The sequence below is a fragment of the Candoia aspera genome, chromosome 8 (genome assembly GCF_035149785.1).
Source record: "Candoia aspera isolate rCanAsp1 chromosome 8, rCanAsp1.hap2, whole genome shotgun sequence".
NCBI classification, from domain to species: Eukaryota; Metazoa; Chordata; class Lepidosauria; order Squamata; family Boidae; genus Candoia; species Candoia aspera.
In genome coordinates, this window is record NC_086160.1 from 48,661,562 (window position 1) to 48,676,983 (window position 15,422).

Sequence of the window (15,422 nt, forward strand, 5' to 3'; positions counted from 1 at the left end):
TGGATTTAAGTTATGATAAAGCAAATTCCCAAAAAAACTTCCTAACATGAAGTGCTGTTCAACAGTAGAATCAATCCCTCAGAGATTTGGTGGGTCCAGGCAACAGTCTATCCAGTTGGACTGAATCCATGGTGAAATGGGAACCAAAACTTGTAGGGAGGGGCTAAGCTTTCTCTAGCCTCCTTTCTATTGGCTCCAGCTCCAACTGGGTCCCAGCAGTTCATATTTTCATTTTGAAAAAACAAAAGCATGAAAAAAAATTAAAAGTTGGAACGTGTCAATGAGCCATCAACTACAAATGGCTGCTTACCAGCCAGCCAGAGCTGGCCTCAGTCTGATGTTTTTTTTCAGTATCATTTGCCCCTATTGGCACCAGACTAATTCAGTATCTTGTAAAAAACACGATCAGCAATGGTTTGTCAAGTTCTTAAATACTCCATTAGTTTCTGCAGTCTCTTTAATAGTGTTTTAATGTTAGTATTTTATTTATGTCATTTATAGCTACACAGTCCAACAAAGATGTAAGTGGCTTACATAGTGATTCATAAAGGTGGGGAAACAGCAGCATAAAAAAAAAATAAACAAACTAGATGAAACTAGATGAACTGCAATAACAATAATCTTCCTATTCCTCATCACACCAAGGAATGGGCCCCTCAGTAACTTCCAAACATCTACAGCAAGAGTGGAGACCCACTATTTAGCCATCCCCAAAGGCTTTCCAAAACAGATAGATCTCAATGGCTATTTTAAATGCCAGTGGACACATTATGCAAAAACCCAGCTCTCTTGAAAAGGCTCTAATGCTGGGAAAAGTGGAAGGAAGGAAGGAGAAGAGGACAACCAGCAGCAAGGTGGATGGACTCAGTTACAGTGGCGATGGGTGCACCATTGGAAGAATCGAAAGACCAGCTTTAGGGACAGATGGAGAATATCTATGTAGTCACTAGGAGTTGAAATTGATGTGATGGTGCATAATCAATCAATCAATCAATCAATCAGAGTTGCTGCAGATCTGACCTCAGGAGTTCAATCCCCAAAGAGACTGAAATGTCTGCTAGTTTTTAATATTTCAGGATGGGATGTTTCTTTCATTATCACTAGCTTTTATTGCTTCACTATTTCTCATTGCACTGTTGTATTCTGTAAGCTGCTCTCAGAGAGTCCCTGCCTGAAAAGGAAGCCTGAACGTTTGCTAACTTTAAAAAACGGTTAGAATTTGAAACAAGGGGTTTTTTTTCTTCAGAAGATTCACACTGCAAAACCGTTGCAGGCCCGACTTGTCTGATATATAAACCAAAACTTTTCAAAAGATTCGAGATAAAAAAAAAGGCAGACTGACTTTCCTAAGATACCCTATGCCTTTACTTTTTCTCCTTGTGTGTTTTCAGGCATAGGTGTATAACAAATTCCAAAGAATTGTATAATGTAGAAAAGCAGGGACAACAGGAAGTTCCTGAAGTCTTTAAACTGGCATATAGAAAGGTCTTTTAAGCTTTTATCAGGTCTAAAAAAAAAAAAAGTGGAGGAGGAGGGAAGCAAACATGATCTATTGTTAATTACCTGTAAAGTAGGGCTTTAGCCACTTCCCCTATTCCTAAGAGTTCTGAAGTGAAACCTGAATGAAGCCACCCATTGTTTTCTATTGTGCAAAAGCCAGAAGCAAACGGGGTTCAGATTGCAGCTCTGAAAGGCAACAGGAAATTGGCACACAGCTAATCTGCCCCAAACTATTCATAGTAACAAAAGGCTACATTCCTGCTCAAGCATTCCCCATTACAAATCCAATGCAGATCTGTTGGAAAGACCACCAAATAAATTTGTGGAAATAAAAGCTTTTTAATTTAAAAAGTTTCAGGAACATGTGCATCATAAAGTAACATTAGGTATGTGTTACTGTTCCCCACTACCACCCTTTTTTTTCAAAAGTCCAACTTGGAAACACTGACTTCTTACACAGTAAACGAGAAACACCGAATCTCATCACTCAGATTGCTCTCAAGTAATCCAAATACCTCCACTTCTTTGTTAACAATTGTGGAGTATAGGTGAAATGTTCCATTCCACCTTCAGGTGCATGCAAGTAGAGGAACAAGGAAAACTAGGGTTTGTCTTCTGTTTTCTTAAGAAGTTGTTTGGAAATGCTTGCTATGGGACAATTCAGAGAGCTAATATGCCAAGTTGTACTATTTTATTTTTAACGCAGGATGCCTTTATACATAGTACTGTAAACAAAAATGCAGGATACATATTAGCCATTCAAATTGTTCAGTGTCACTGAAATTTTAAATTTGCAGACTAGGAAACTCCAGTGTTTCCTAGTGTTTAAACAACATACTTATCCTGTCCAGTGAATGGCTGCATTCCATGGCATGCTAAACTTGGCAAGTTCCCCCCCACCCCCGGCAGGTGGCTTAATATGTTGTATGAATCCAAGACATTTGGTTACAGTAGTTTTTCGTTTAATGTATTGTGCAAACCAAGACAATGAATTAATCAGGTTAAGCATACGGTATGAACAGTTTAACTCTGAATTAATGCATGGATTCAGACTCTATGAGCTCTACAAATGGAAGAGAGAGAGACTTTCATCCACAGATAGGCCTGTGATCTTGTAGGGGAGTAAGATTTTATGGCAGGATTTCTCTTTTTCCCTACAATTTCTCTTACCATTCCAAAGCACACACATACATGCACCTAGTAACGAAATCCTCAAATGCAGGTTTTCATAAATGAAACTCAGGTGACCATCTCACAAATTGGAGCAAAGTCAGGATATCAGCCATTATGTTTAGCAGTTCTCTGACACTATTCACCATAATGGTTTCAACACTTACTTTCAGGAAGTGCTCTATAAATGTGTATGCAACCAAACTGCTTTGGATTTCAGTTTAATGTGTAATTTCCAAAGCTGGATATGTAATTATAATTCCCATAACTATACCTCCTTGGTATATCACTATACTTTAATGCTGTTATTCCAGTGTTTCTTGAGCCTGGTTTCACATACGTAAATATATATAATGTAAATTATGGAATAAAGTAATTTTTAAAATGTATTTAACAGTGAGCTGTTTGTGTGAATCACCCTGTTTAATGTGTGTCAACAATCATTCTTACCAGAAACATAGAAGCCAGGTCATTCTGCTGTCATTCTAAGACTTTCATAGGCAGTGAATATAGGGTAGGTTTAAATAAAAACCTGAGTGTTGAAAATTGTGCATGACCCACTTTACCTGACAGCTGTGGAAAATTGTTAACAGAAATGGAGCATCCACAGACTAGACAACTGCCAATTTAAAGTAAACAATATAATCACATCTTTGGAATTGCAGCATTCAACTCGGTAATTGATCAGATGAACAGTAGAGATATTTTAGCTGGATAATGCTGAGCAGGTTGATAATACTGTCAGAACTTTAAGTGATTTTTCAAGTCATTCCTGCAGCTGATTAAATAATTTATTTCCTCTGGCTTAAGAATGATTGGTTTTGGTTAATATATATTATATAACAATATGCTGATTTCAAGAAGTGAAAAAGAAATTGTAATGTAAAATATGAGTCAGTTGCACCTTTGGAAAGCAGTATCTGTCTGTCAATATAGACACTGCTGCATTGTCTTCTGAGTCATTCACTTCTGAGCCTCAGGATCAATTTACGCATTCCTAAATGGTGTACTGAAAATTTTCTAGAGCTGAGTGCTTGTTGAAGACTTCTTGTTACCCTTCGGCATATGGTCAAGACTCACATCAAACCAGTTTTGTCATTGTACTGCAAACTCTACTGATATACTTTATCTACATCCCCAGCATGGAAAAACGCATGTGTGAAACTGTCTGGCTGTTTCAAAAGGCTAGGTAACAAAAAAAAAAGTAAAAGGTATTTTCCAATTGCAACTTTCTCTTAAGTGGCAAGTTTAGATTTAAAAAAATCAACAGATCTAGCTTGCAAATAATTTTTTTTTTAAAAGCCTGATTTCTCAAGAACCTGAAAACCATGTATGAACAATATATTAAAACATTACTGAGTTGAATCCAATGGCTTCCTTCTCCTAGAACCAGTCAATTTCTTTTCAGAGGACAGGATTTTTATATATACATGTAAGTGTATTTCAAAACTTAAAAACTGAATAGTATGGATGCCATCTACTTGTCTCCTACTTTGACTTGCAATGGGTCTAAAATCATTTCTAGTGCCTTCTAGCATCCCCCACTCATGGCTGTGGCAATTTAAAGCTTGTATCATTGCTACATCAGATGACATACAGTAGATGCTGCTGCAAATCACTAGTGGGGAAAAGCTCCTAGTGTCAAAACAAGATGCACAAAATATATACTACATAAATCTTGATGACTTAAAAGGAGATCTCACCCAAGTTTGTGCTTTGACATGTCATGTGTTCCACTGTGAAGGCATAACTGGAGACTGCAGAAACCTTCTTCTGACAGTTAACAGATGACGTAAATTAGCTTTCCTTTAAATGTGGCTTCCTTCTACCTCAGCCATCTGAAAATGTCAACCACTCTATTTTAAGAGCTATAAATCATGTTCAGTCCATATTGTCCTACGCAGGTGACAATACCAAGCTGACTGTGGCTAGTATCAAAAAAGAAAACATGGTGGTATGTGATTTGTATTTGAATGGGGAGGCCACCACCAAATTTGAGAGATACAGGCTATAACTTCCTCTTCCCACCCACCCACCCACCCACAGAACACAATGGCAAACCTTTTTCTGTATTATTGCCAAGGAAACCACCTAGACATGCCCACCTAGTATTCAGAAGTTGGGCTGTTTTTTATTTAGTTTATCCCTCCTTTATTATTTTTATAAATAACTCAAGGTTGAGAACATACCTAATACTCCTTCCTCCTATTTTCCCCACCACAACCACCCTGTGAGTTGAGTTGGGCTGAGTGAGTGACTGGCCCAAGGTCATCCAGCCGGCTTTCATGCCTAAGGTGGGACTAGAGCTCAGAAGTCCCCTGGTTTCTAGCCTGGTGCCTTAACCACTAGACCAAATTGGCTTTAAAAAATTAAAAAATCTTTGTCTTGCTGTAATTCTGGGCTCCTCAAATTGTGGGTTAAGAGCCCCTGGGAGGTTAAGAGCAACTTTAGAGGTGGGTGGAATTTAAAAAAAAACAAAAAGCTTGATGCTTGCACAGACATAGAAGAAACACAACTCTAGGTTTTGCTCCTCACATTGCCTGTGCAAACACTCAGAGGTCAGTTGTGGTAATTCAATGTTTAAGAAACCCATGATTAAATGATTAAAAGTGGCACATTTCTTTCTTTACCAACCCTAACACATAGGAATTTATTAGTTTTATGGGGGGGGGGAGTCACACAAACTCTTAGAATTTTAAGTGGTCATTGTACTGCAGTGTAGATAATGCCTGCCTTATTTCAATTGCATATTTTAAAAAAAACTACTTCAAATCCAAACTTTAAAATGTACGTGGGTTTTTTTCATGGTTTAGAAGCTATATACTTGCATATATATGTTTAACCTGATATTTAATGGGGGGATGTTACATGTTTACTTTTCCAGGTAGACTGTGGTTTTGGAACTGGAAAGGACATGCCATGTCTCAATACCACTAGCATATAATTTGGCACTTTCCCGAACTGTCTGGCTACAATACATCACAGAACGTTTCAATGTTCCATGTACCTAGCTAGAACCAGTTCTCCCTGAAACAAATACATTACAAAATGGAAACAGATTTATGTACAATGCATTTTAAGGCTAGTTTAAGGCCAACTTTGTAACAGTGAAATTACTTGAATGGAAAGCTATGTATATGGCAATTCTATCCATACTCAGAATGCTTCCTAGACCAATACTTATGCAAGCTCCATCACAAGGCCAGGATTTTGTGTAAGTTCTACATAGCAAGAACAGTACTGAAAAAACAGCTTCTAGGAAATATCACCCTTCTCAGATGCAACAGAGCAGGGCAATCATTAAATATTTACTACAAGCAGAGAAAGAAACCAGAACAGCCCCTTAGAAAAAATGTTACATATCTACTTTTTTCTTCTGAAAAAGAAAAGGTACTGGAAAACTGGAAATAAGAAAACTGTGTTTATTAAATATTTTGATAAAACCGGGGCACAAAAGTTTATATGCAAAGATTGGAATATGATGCAATATTCTACTGTATTCAGAGAAAGTGCAAAGGCTAGATAAACCAAAGATTTTGAAGTGGGTCAATTTTTTTTCTTTACACCCTCTTCTGCATGCAGAAACACATCCAGAGGAGCACATCCAGAGGAGCACATGGATGGGATCTTGGCTTTAAGCTTGCCTCTGCTAAATTAAGGTGCTTGTGTGAAATACCAGGGTAGAGGCAAGTCAACTTATAAAATGCCAATATTCAATAAACTATTGACTTTTCTTCTCACCAAAGGGAAGGCTTTGATGTTGAGTGATTAACATAGTGTTTTTACATAAACATTTTTAATAAACCAATGACCAAGAAAAACACTGCATGAGCCCATGTTGCTTCTATCACAAGAGCTTAACTTACTGAGATCCTCCACATGGATGAAGAGCACAGTGATCAAAAGTGCAGTAATTGACACAAACCAAGTAGAAACTATGGTGCAGAAACATGTTTCCTTGAAAAATGCAAACTAATGAAGGCAGTTTACATAAACATGACAGGCATCACTACATCCCAGATAATACAAATGAATGCTATGTCCTAATGCCCAGCTGTGGCAAAGGACTTAGAACAGCACTAAGAGAGGCAGTGGTTACACTAATTGTTATTAAAACTTCTGTGTAATCAGTAGGAAGCTAGGAGAGAACCATAATGAGCCAAAAAAATAGATTTACTTGGAAGCTTCAAAACTCACCATAGTTTTGCCTTTTTGTTTCTTATTTAGAAGCTTTAAAATAAATGTGTTTTATTAAGCTTGTTGAATTACATTGCACATGGTGGAATTAAATAACTCACAGGATTTCTAAATATGGACAGGCATGCTTGGTATTTTAGAGGAAGCAAGCACTTACACTACGGGTAATGATGTTATTTTTAAAATGCCTTGTAAGGAGCTTAGATGCAAGATTCTAACCACTGCAAAAAAAGTCAGCTAACAGGTTCAGTGGTATCAATTCAATTAAATCTGTCTATTTTATTAATATAGTAGGCACCAAATGTATTCACAAGTATCATTTATTCTAAATTCTGGAAATAAAATTAATCTTTTGGGGAAAAATCATGAACATAATTTGAAAAATGAGATATTTAAGAATTCTCATTTTTCTTTCCCAAACTTTTAATAACATTTGTTATCTCATTTTCACACCATTAAAATTTTATTTTCTTAAAAACAATTAAGAGAATGAAAATCAATGTGTAGATAGTCTACAAAAAGCTCTATAGTTGCACAAATGTAGCTTAAGGTGTGCATGTTGTCTACCCCAAATTAGCAATATACATCAATGCTGAAAAGCACTTCAGAGCAAAAATCTGTCTGAACATTAAGAAAAGTGACTAGCAGTGATTTCACAGTCATGAAAACTTGAGAAAAGAAAAAAGTGGCAGTACCCTTACAATGAAACCCTATACAAGCCTATTCAGAAGTGAAGTCTCACGAGTTCAGTGGGCCTATCTCCAAGGTAAGTGGCAAAGGATTGTACTGTCTTTCTTCTAATACTGCTAAGAACAAACTGTTTTACTAACAAATAAAGAACCCAAGACATTTTAATTAATTATTATATTTTCTGCATTATAGTTTAACATACATACTTTCCTTGTGTCACCCTTATTTTCATTGTGTTGATATTTTGTAATATTCGGACAGGAATACATTTTTGGAACAGTTCTTTATAATAAATATCATAAAATAATAGAGATTCACATAATAAATATTCTTTACAATAAAAAAGTTTTAACAGACTTTTGTCTTAAAAATAGCAGAATTCAACTTTGTGTTTTTACATAAAATATACAAAAAGCACCACAATATGTGGCTAAGACAATAAAAATAGAGGAAAGATACTGAGCTGAGGGTGAGAGTTAACTTTTTAAACCACAGAAATAGATGTGTTAAGAGATCAAAGAATGTTTTATACAACTTACACTGTATTAATACCTGTATTACTCAGATGTGGAAAAACCAACTTTAGTATCAAAATAAAAGTCATACATAGGGCCTTGTATATATACTTTATATATATATCTATATCTAAAAACAGAAGCTGATGAAGAAATCAGTAATTGCAGGGGTGGGGGGGCAATGAAGGTAAATATTTAAAATCTGGACTGAAAAAAAAACTGCCAAGGAAAGAGCAAACTGCAGGCTGGTTACAATTTTTTTTTAAAAGGGGCCAGGAGACTAGGTTGCTAAATTCCAACCCATCTTTTTTTTCCTTTCTGCTTTGTTTAGAGGAAATAACTGGATTGTGCAGCCTTTTTTTAAAAAGGGGGAAATGGGAAGACTTGGGGAAAAAAAACACTTGAAAGTCATTAAAGTTAGTTAAAAATAGAACAAAACAAAACAGCATCTTTGGAAAGTTGTTTGCAGAATAAAGGACTTCAGAAAAACCCAGTACCCTCATTACTTCTTTCAGGAGACTATTACTCAGTCCTGAGATGACTTGCCAAGATGAGAAAAGACACCAGTACATGAGCCACACTTACCGAAGACTAATGCACTCAGATTTGCCTTCATTGAGAAAAGCAATGGAAGTGAGAGAAGATCTTGGGCATGAAAGAAAAAGGGGGAATGAAGACAGAAAAGTCAGCCACAACCTGAAAGATGGTGTCTGAGGAACTGAATCTTTCCCTCCAGAAATCAAGAGGGCTTGCCTTGCCCCCTAGATGGACAACTTTCCAGCTTACAATAAACTGTATTGGAGTTTTTGCATCGGCATCCTGGACGATTGATCCAGTCGTAACAGCCACGGCACAGTTTTAGGCATCCTTTTGCAGGAGGGTAACAGAGCAGGCAAGGAAGAAACAAAGCCATGGCCCCCATGCATAAGTACCGTGACCAGCAATGTGACTGGGAGCATGAACAAGGATTATCCGCATAGGAGTCCCCTTCATCATCATTGGAACAGTGGTAGAAGATTCCTTTGACCAGACACATACAGGTGCTATATTCCACCATACTCTCTGCTGAGCACAAGCACTGCCTGTTGCAGGCCAAGCAGGAAGGCAAGGCCCTGGGTGCTGTGCACTCTCCACATTTGCACTTCCCACACTGTTCACATATGAACTTATGTTGGGTAGAATCCTCTTTCAAAGGAATCTTCAGGTCATCTACAATCAAAGATGATGGCTTGGGTTGCGTCCTGATTGGCCTTTCAGATCTCTGACCTGGGCCCAGCCTTGATGGTGGTGATCTTAACAGAAGACCCTGCTCTGAAGAAGCACTGCTGTTGCTTCCAGAACTGGCTGCACTCCCAGTGCTTGTAGATCTGCTCAACAAAGGAACCCTTGAGCTGTGTTGATGTAGCACATGTCCAGGATGGCTGGGTCTGGGGTCATAATTATTATTCACATTTATTGGTAAGATTTCATGAGTCCTCTCATGTTTTTCTTGTCTTGGAGCCGTCCGTGAAGCAGACTTTTTCACCACAGATGGGCCTTCAGTGTATTCATTGCTGCCCCTGAGTGTCTTGATCTGGTCCAGTGACAAGATGGCAATGGGCTGAACATCTCTTTCATAGTCCAACCTTTGCCGGTTATCCAGCAAAAGCTGCTGATGGACAACTAATGAACTGCTGTTGCCATGCTGACCTGCGGACTCCATCGGTAGTGGTCTCTAATACTGGCATTCACCAGGAACTGGGCATGCATCTGAAATCCTAAAAGAAAGGGGGAAAAATTGGGAAGAGGAGTAAGTTCCCACAAGCTTTGGGGAAAAAAAACAATCAAACATTTTACAGCAAGCCACAATATTGCCCTAACATCCTAACAGCAACATTTCAAAGACAGATAGGGTAATTACCCCGAGTTAGGCACCAAAGTTAAACAAAATATACTGAAAGTCTTCTTGCAGTTAAAAAACCCTGAACATTTTGCATTTATTGTAATGTCATTACTTTTCTACGCATAATATTATGACACTACACATACATATTATGGTTTCATTGTATTTGATCAAAGGTAGATTCTTCACTGCCTCACATGCTAACCCAAAAGTAGCATAATTACTTCTGCTCCAATGCCACCAATTATCAGCAGATTGCAACATAAAACATGCAAAGCCACACCAAGTTTCAGGGCACATGATGAAAGACTGACAGAACACATTCAAATTCTAAACAAAAGGAGACATGAAAATTCTTAATTGGATTTTTGGTAGGCAGTTTTATTTGTCAAAGCTGCATTCTAAGATCATTCTTTATTTTAAACACTGTCAGCATAGCAGTATTTTTAGTTGTAATTCCATGATGCCTCAAGCCAATTAGCAATGGGAAAAGTATGTGAATAATTTCTGGGTAGTGTGCGTTTATATAATGTATACACATATATACATCCAATGTCTAGCGCTTGCTAGAGCAAAACACCAGATGTGAATAACATCCTGTTATACAACATCTTTCTAAGTACCCATGGACCATAAGGCAGGGTGTGAAAGGAGGTGGAGGAAGGAAAGGATATCAGGAAAAGATATAGGCAAATAACCTGTTACATTTATCAGATCTTTGCAAATATATGTGTACTTCTTTGGATAAATGAGATACTAGAAAAAACGACACGAGCATGGTGTGTGATGAGAACAGCACACTGTAGTCAAGAATCAAAACATTCCTTTTAATATTAATCAAAAGGAAGGTGGAAGGGAAACTTGAATCCATATCCATGTTTGCTTTCCTGAGACCACTGTGACAATATCTAACACAGATTTTGGGGAAAGCGTGCTGTAAAAAGAAAGAAAACAATACTTGACAATGGCTATAACAAAACCAATTTTGAATGGGATACAATCCATGATTTGGAAAATATCCTGAGAATTTTTCACCTGAATCAATAAAAAATAAGGGCTAATGCTATGCAACATTTGACCAATATGGCCAAAATTTCACATAAACTTTGGGTGTCTAAAGATTCTTCATTACACCTCAGCAAGAAAATGCTGAAAGTCATCCAACTAGTTTACAGGTGAGCAGAAATATGAACTAAATATAGCAACTCACATATTTTGCCTTATAACAACACAAGCCACATTACTTTTTATATACTTAGTTTTATGTATCTTATGTATTTTATGTATCACGTTATGAGCTGCTTTGAAAAGGCCAAACAGAAGTCTGAAAGTGGGCCACAGCATTTGAAACTGTGGTACATATAACCATTATAAATAAACTGAAGCTTATCATTCAGTAATTATACAAATGAACTAAGTAATTGTTTGCTTTCCAGCAAAAAATGCTATCCCATCCTCCACACATATATGGAAACACTATTATTTTTTTAATACTAAAGGCCAGAACACCAATATAATCCAAGCAATAACCTTTCCATAAAATTCTAGAAACTGTCCAAAAAAGCAGAGAAGAATGGAAAATTAGACAGGTTATTTTTTCTACTGTTGTGGGTTTCAGAAGTCTAAGTACACAAGAAACAGCACGAGGAGTGAAATTATTATTTTGTTCCCTCTTAAAAAAGAAAAGTTTATTCGGAAGGAAGTTCTGCACGCTCAAGGGTACTTACTTTCTAGAAAGTGTTGGGTACTACAGCCTGATTCACAGAAGCAGATGGTTGTTGTTGTTTAACCTAGAGAGTAAGCTGCAAAATTGATACCAAAACCCAGGATTTTTAAAAATAGTTTTAAGTCTTAAGATTCCAGCACTTTGTGGGACAAAGCCTGACATGTTTCTTGATCTAGTTCATTACAAGCTTTCAAAATGGTAGGAAGGGGAATAACATCTACAAAAATCTGCCTTGCATGGAAGCAGCAGGCGGAGGAGACAGTGGCTGCACTGCCCACATGCCATCTGAGCTCAGAAGCAGCAATGAATGCAGAGCTGGGTGGAAGAAGAAAAAGTTATGAATGAAAACAAGGGATTTTTTTCACCCCCATTTGCAGAGGAGGAGGGGAATCTGCTGAAGTTACTATTACCTCAGGGGGGCGGACTTTCCAATACTTGAAGCTGCACTGCCCTCCCCTACCTTTCAAGGCAAATATGGAAGATTTGTGTGTGCTAGTTTGAGCATGCAGGGATTCCCCCCCTCCCTTTTCCCTTCAATGATTTCTAAGAAGGTGGGGGAGGGCGGGGAAGCCTTTTTATCTCTGCCTGAAACACCATTTCCTTCTTGTAGCCTCCATGCCTCTTCAGTGACCCACTAGAATCTCACCCATACTGAAAGGGAAAATCCCTCCACAACTGACTACACACACTTCATGCACACACATATTTTTAAGATCTGCATTCACAGAAAAAACAGTGTCAGGGATTATTTAGTAAGCCATTTGCAACAAAAAGTTGACCCTGCCCTTACATAAAATCCACGGAATTAGCAGGGATTATTATGACATCCACCTGTCCTCAGCACACTTTACATCCACAGAACTGCATGCACATCTGAATGGAGCTCTGATTGGTGTGATTAGAGAAAAGAACCAATCTAATCCCTTTAAAAAATCTGTTTTCCCCATACAGCATGGGGCCAGCACGATCACAGTCTGGAGATTCCCTTTTGACCCACACCTATACTGTTGAGAACACACATGGGGACCCTGACAGGGCTGGGCAGAACATTTCCAGAAACATCCGGGTCGCTATCCGTGCAAGCAGGCAATACAGCCGTAAGAGTAAAAATAAGCCCCAACCTGGTAACTTATCTCAGCAATATCCTGCCTCGGTAAACAACGCAAAATTAATTTCGTTTCAGTGCCACCTATACCAAATGCGACCAAAGACTACCTTAGAGCAGAGCGTTAAGGGAACCAGGCAGGCGCACCAGGACCTCCAGACACTTCGAAGGGTTGAGAAAGGGCAGACTTCTCCACCAAGGTCGGCAGGTCTCAACCCTCTGATCCAGCCATCCCGCCCTCTGTACGACATGCGCGCCTAATCCTTGTCCGAAGCCACAAGTTCGGAGCCCAGCAAACCTCGGCTGGAAGACAAGCGAAGCCGCCGCTCTTTGAGCCACGGAGATGTATCCAAACGAACCCTCCAGCGACCGCAGCGTCGCCCTCCCGCGCTGGGCCCACATAAAATTATTAGGGAAGGGAAACGCCAGGGCACCTGCTAAATACTTGAGCGCCACACGTGCAAAAAAGGCAGCGAGAATCCATTTTGCAAGCCAAGTTAGGACAAGAAAGGGGACGGGCACAAACTTACGTTTCTGAATGGCAAATCCGCGTGAAGGCACCTCCCTGCTAAGTTAGATCCATAGGTAGCGTGCAAGGATCTGAGAAGTCTTAAAGCGCAGGAAAACTCATTCCAGAAGGGAAGACCTTCTCGGCTCCCCCCAACCTTTGCTCTCCAGCTGTTGCCTGATCCGAGAGGCCAAGTTTGTTTCTCTTCGCCTTCCTTTCGACTCGCGCAGCGCGGTCACAAAATCCTGGTCCTCGAACGAAAGGCACCCCAACTCGCTCGCCCCCCAAACAGCTCGCCTTCTGAAGCACGAACATTCAAAGGGGTAGCTGCTTACACCGCGCGCCCCTTCCCTGAAACTGTTTGTTCGGGATGTTTTCTCCGAAGAGCAAATCCCAAAGAGGCTTCTTCGGTAGACAGGAGAAGAGGCCGAACTGATTTTGCAAATTCGAGCTCCGGCTTTTCAATCGCACGCCGCATCCACACGGCCCGGGAGAGGGTCGCCCCTAAGCAGCAAACGACTTTGGAAGAGGAAAAAAAAAGGAGTAGCCGCCTTTTCGCGATGAAGCTTGCTGCGGCACGCTCAATTCTCCCTCCTGCCTTCCGCCAAGTTGGAGCTTTTTCTTTTTTTCCTTTGGAGGCGCACGATTTTCCCCTCCCAGTCAAGCGCGCGTGTAGCAGATAAGTCCAACCACTTCCTCGACTCTAACCTTCTTTTCACCACATGGTCCTTGGCCCGCAGCTTTCCGCTCCAACCTTAAGCGAGGCAAAGTGCAAGGGAAATGCCTGGGGGAGGGGAGGAAATCCAACATCAATAAAAAATGCAACCAGGAGGCGCAAGACATCCTCGCGGGCATAACAGAAGAGGCGAGAAGCAAAGCTACCATGTGCTTGGCGCAGCTTGGTTGACAGGCGGACTGCACCACCAACCTCACTGGGGGAGGAGTAGCCCTCGAGATCCACCGCATCTCTTCTCTCTCACTCACGCGCACACACACACGTACGCACACAGATGGTCTCTGGGTCGAACACCGTGCAACTCGAAAAGGTACAAAGGTTGCAAAAAGATTTCGGGGAGGGAGGACAAATGGCGAACTCCCTTTTTTTGGCACCCATTAATTCCCCAAAAGAGTTGCTGGGTCTACATTTGAAGCAACTTAGCTACTTATTGCATTTAAAGGTGTCGCAGATCGTTAAGCTATCAAAAAGCTCATGAGTGCCAATACTGGTATCAATTTATTCTGAACGTTTCCAAGGTCCGGGAGCATTTAAGCTAGAAATTGATTGCACCCACTACACACGCACGCATTTAATGTCGCTTTCTCTTTCTTTCCCTGTCTCTCACACACACCCACACAGAGCAGCACCTGAGCTACTTCCGAAATCCTTGCAAAAACCTCCAGATCGTGATTACCGAATGCAAAGGTTACGAGCTGTTTCTCTCAAATTAAGTCCACGGCAATCGGAATTAAATCCAAGTCGCCTGCTCGGAGAGACAGCAGTTGTTTGACTTAGCCCGCTGCAGCTATCACTTTGCAGGCTCTTTTGTGCGCGATCGTAGCTGCTTCAGAACGAGCTGAACTCCGCACGGCAGCATTTCAGCGCGGAGCCCCCACTTCAACCTTCCCTCACGCCTCCAGTGATGTCAACCTGCCACTCAGAGAGCGACCAGAAAAACCCGGAGTGGAATTTCTTCCCCGCAGCGACATGTTCCTTCTTACTCATTCATGTGTATGAGTTTCCCAACTGTAACGATTGTTTACCAACCTCCTTCATGTTTTTCACCTTTACGTCACGAAAAATAATATGAGAAGTGATGTTGCTCTGGTTTGGATTATTTACAAACACAAGTATTATTATGAGTAATAATCTGGAACACAACATTTTAAATCCCACTCTAAGAATGTTAATCTTTATTAGTTTTTTATAATGTATTCTTAGACATACAAATTGTGGCTGTACTAAGCTCAATGAGTTCAGAAAGGACAGATGATTCTCCTCACCAGTATAACTGTATGCCTATTTACGTAGGGGTAAATTTGTGATGCTCCATAGTTTTGCAATCTTAATTCTGATACACAGAGCCAGGTCTGGTAGTTACTTTTAATCAATTTGGAATAAAATAATATCT

The 15,422-nt window shown here is 39.8% G+C and overlaps 1 protein-coding gene across 4 annotated transcripts; it reads right to left on the bottom strand.

Annotated features, from left to right (window-relative positions):
• Positions 1–6,447: 6,447 nt before the first annotated feature.
• On the bottom strand, positions 6,448–14,863 carry SPRY1 (sprouty RTK signaling antagonist 1). 4 transcript variants are annotated; one of them, XM_063309724.1, is made up of 3 exons: positions 14,706–14,863; positions 13,316–14,077; positions 6,448–9,829 (listed from the first exon to the last, which is right to left on the bottom strand). In XM_063309724.1, the coding sequence occupies exon 3, from the start codon at positions 9,772–9,774 to the stop codon at positions 8,812–8,814; it is 963 nt and encodes a 320-aa protein (XP_063165794.1). In that variant the 5' UTR covers positions 9,775–9,829; positions 13,316–14,077; positions 14,706–14,863; the 3' UTR covers positions 6,448–8,811. The 4 variants fall into 4 exon arrangements, with proteins under 4 accessions (XP_063165794.1, XP_063165793.1, XP_063165795.1 ...); XM_063309723.1 differs by lacking the exon at positions 14,706–14,863 and having other exon boundaries at positions 13,316–14,277; XM_063309725.1 differs by lacking the exons at positions 13,316–14,077; positions 14,706–14,863 and adding an exon at positions 13,220–13,289.
• Between the last annotated feature and the right edge of the window lie 559 nt (positions 14,864–15,422).

Coding starts and splice junctions, on each gene's coding strand:
- SPRY1 (XM_063309724.1), bottom strand. CDS start 9,774: ATGGAGTCCGCAGGTCAGCATGGCAACAGCAGTTCATTAGTTGTCCAT.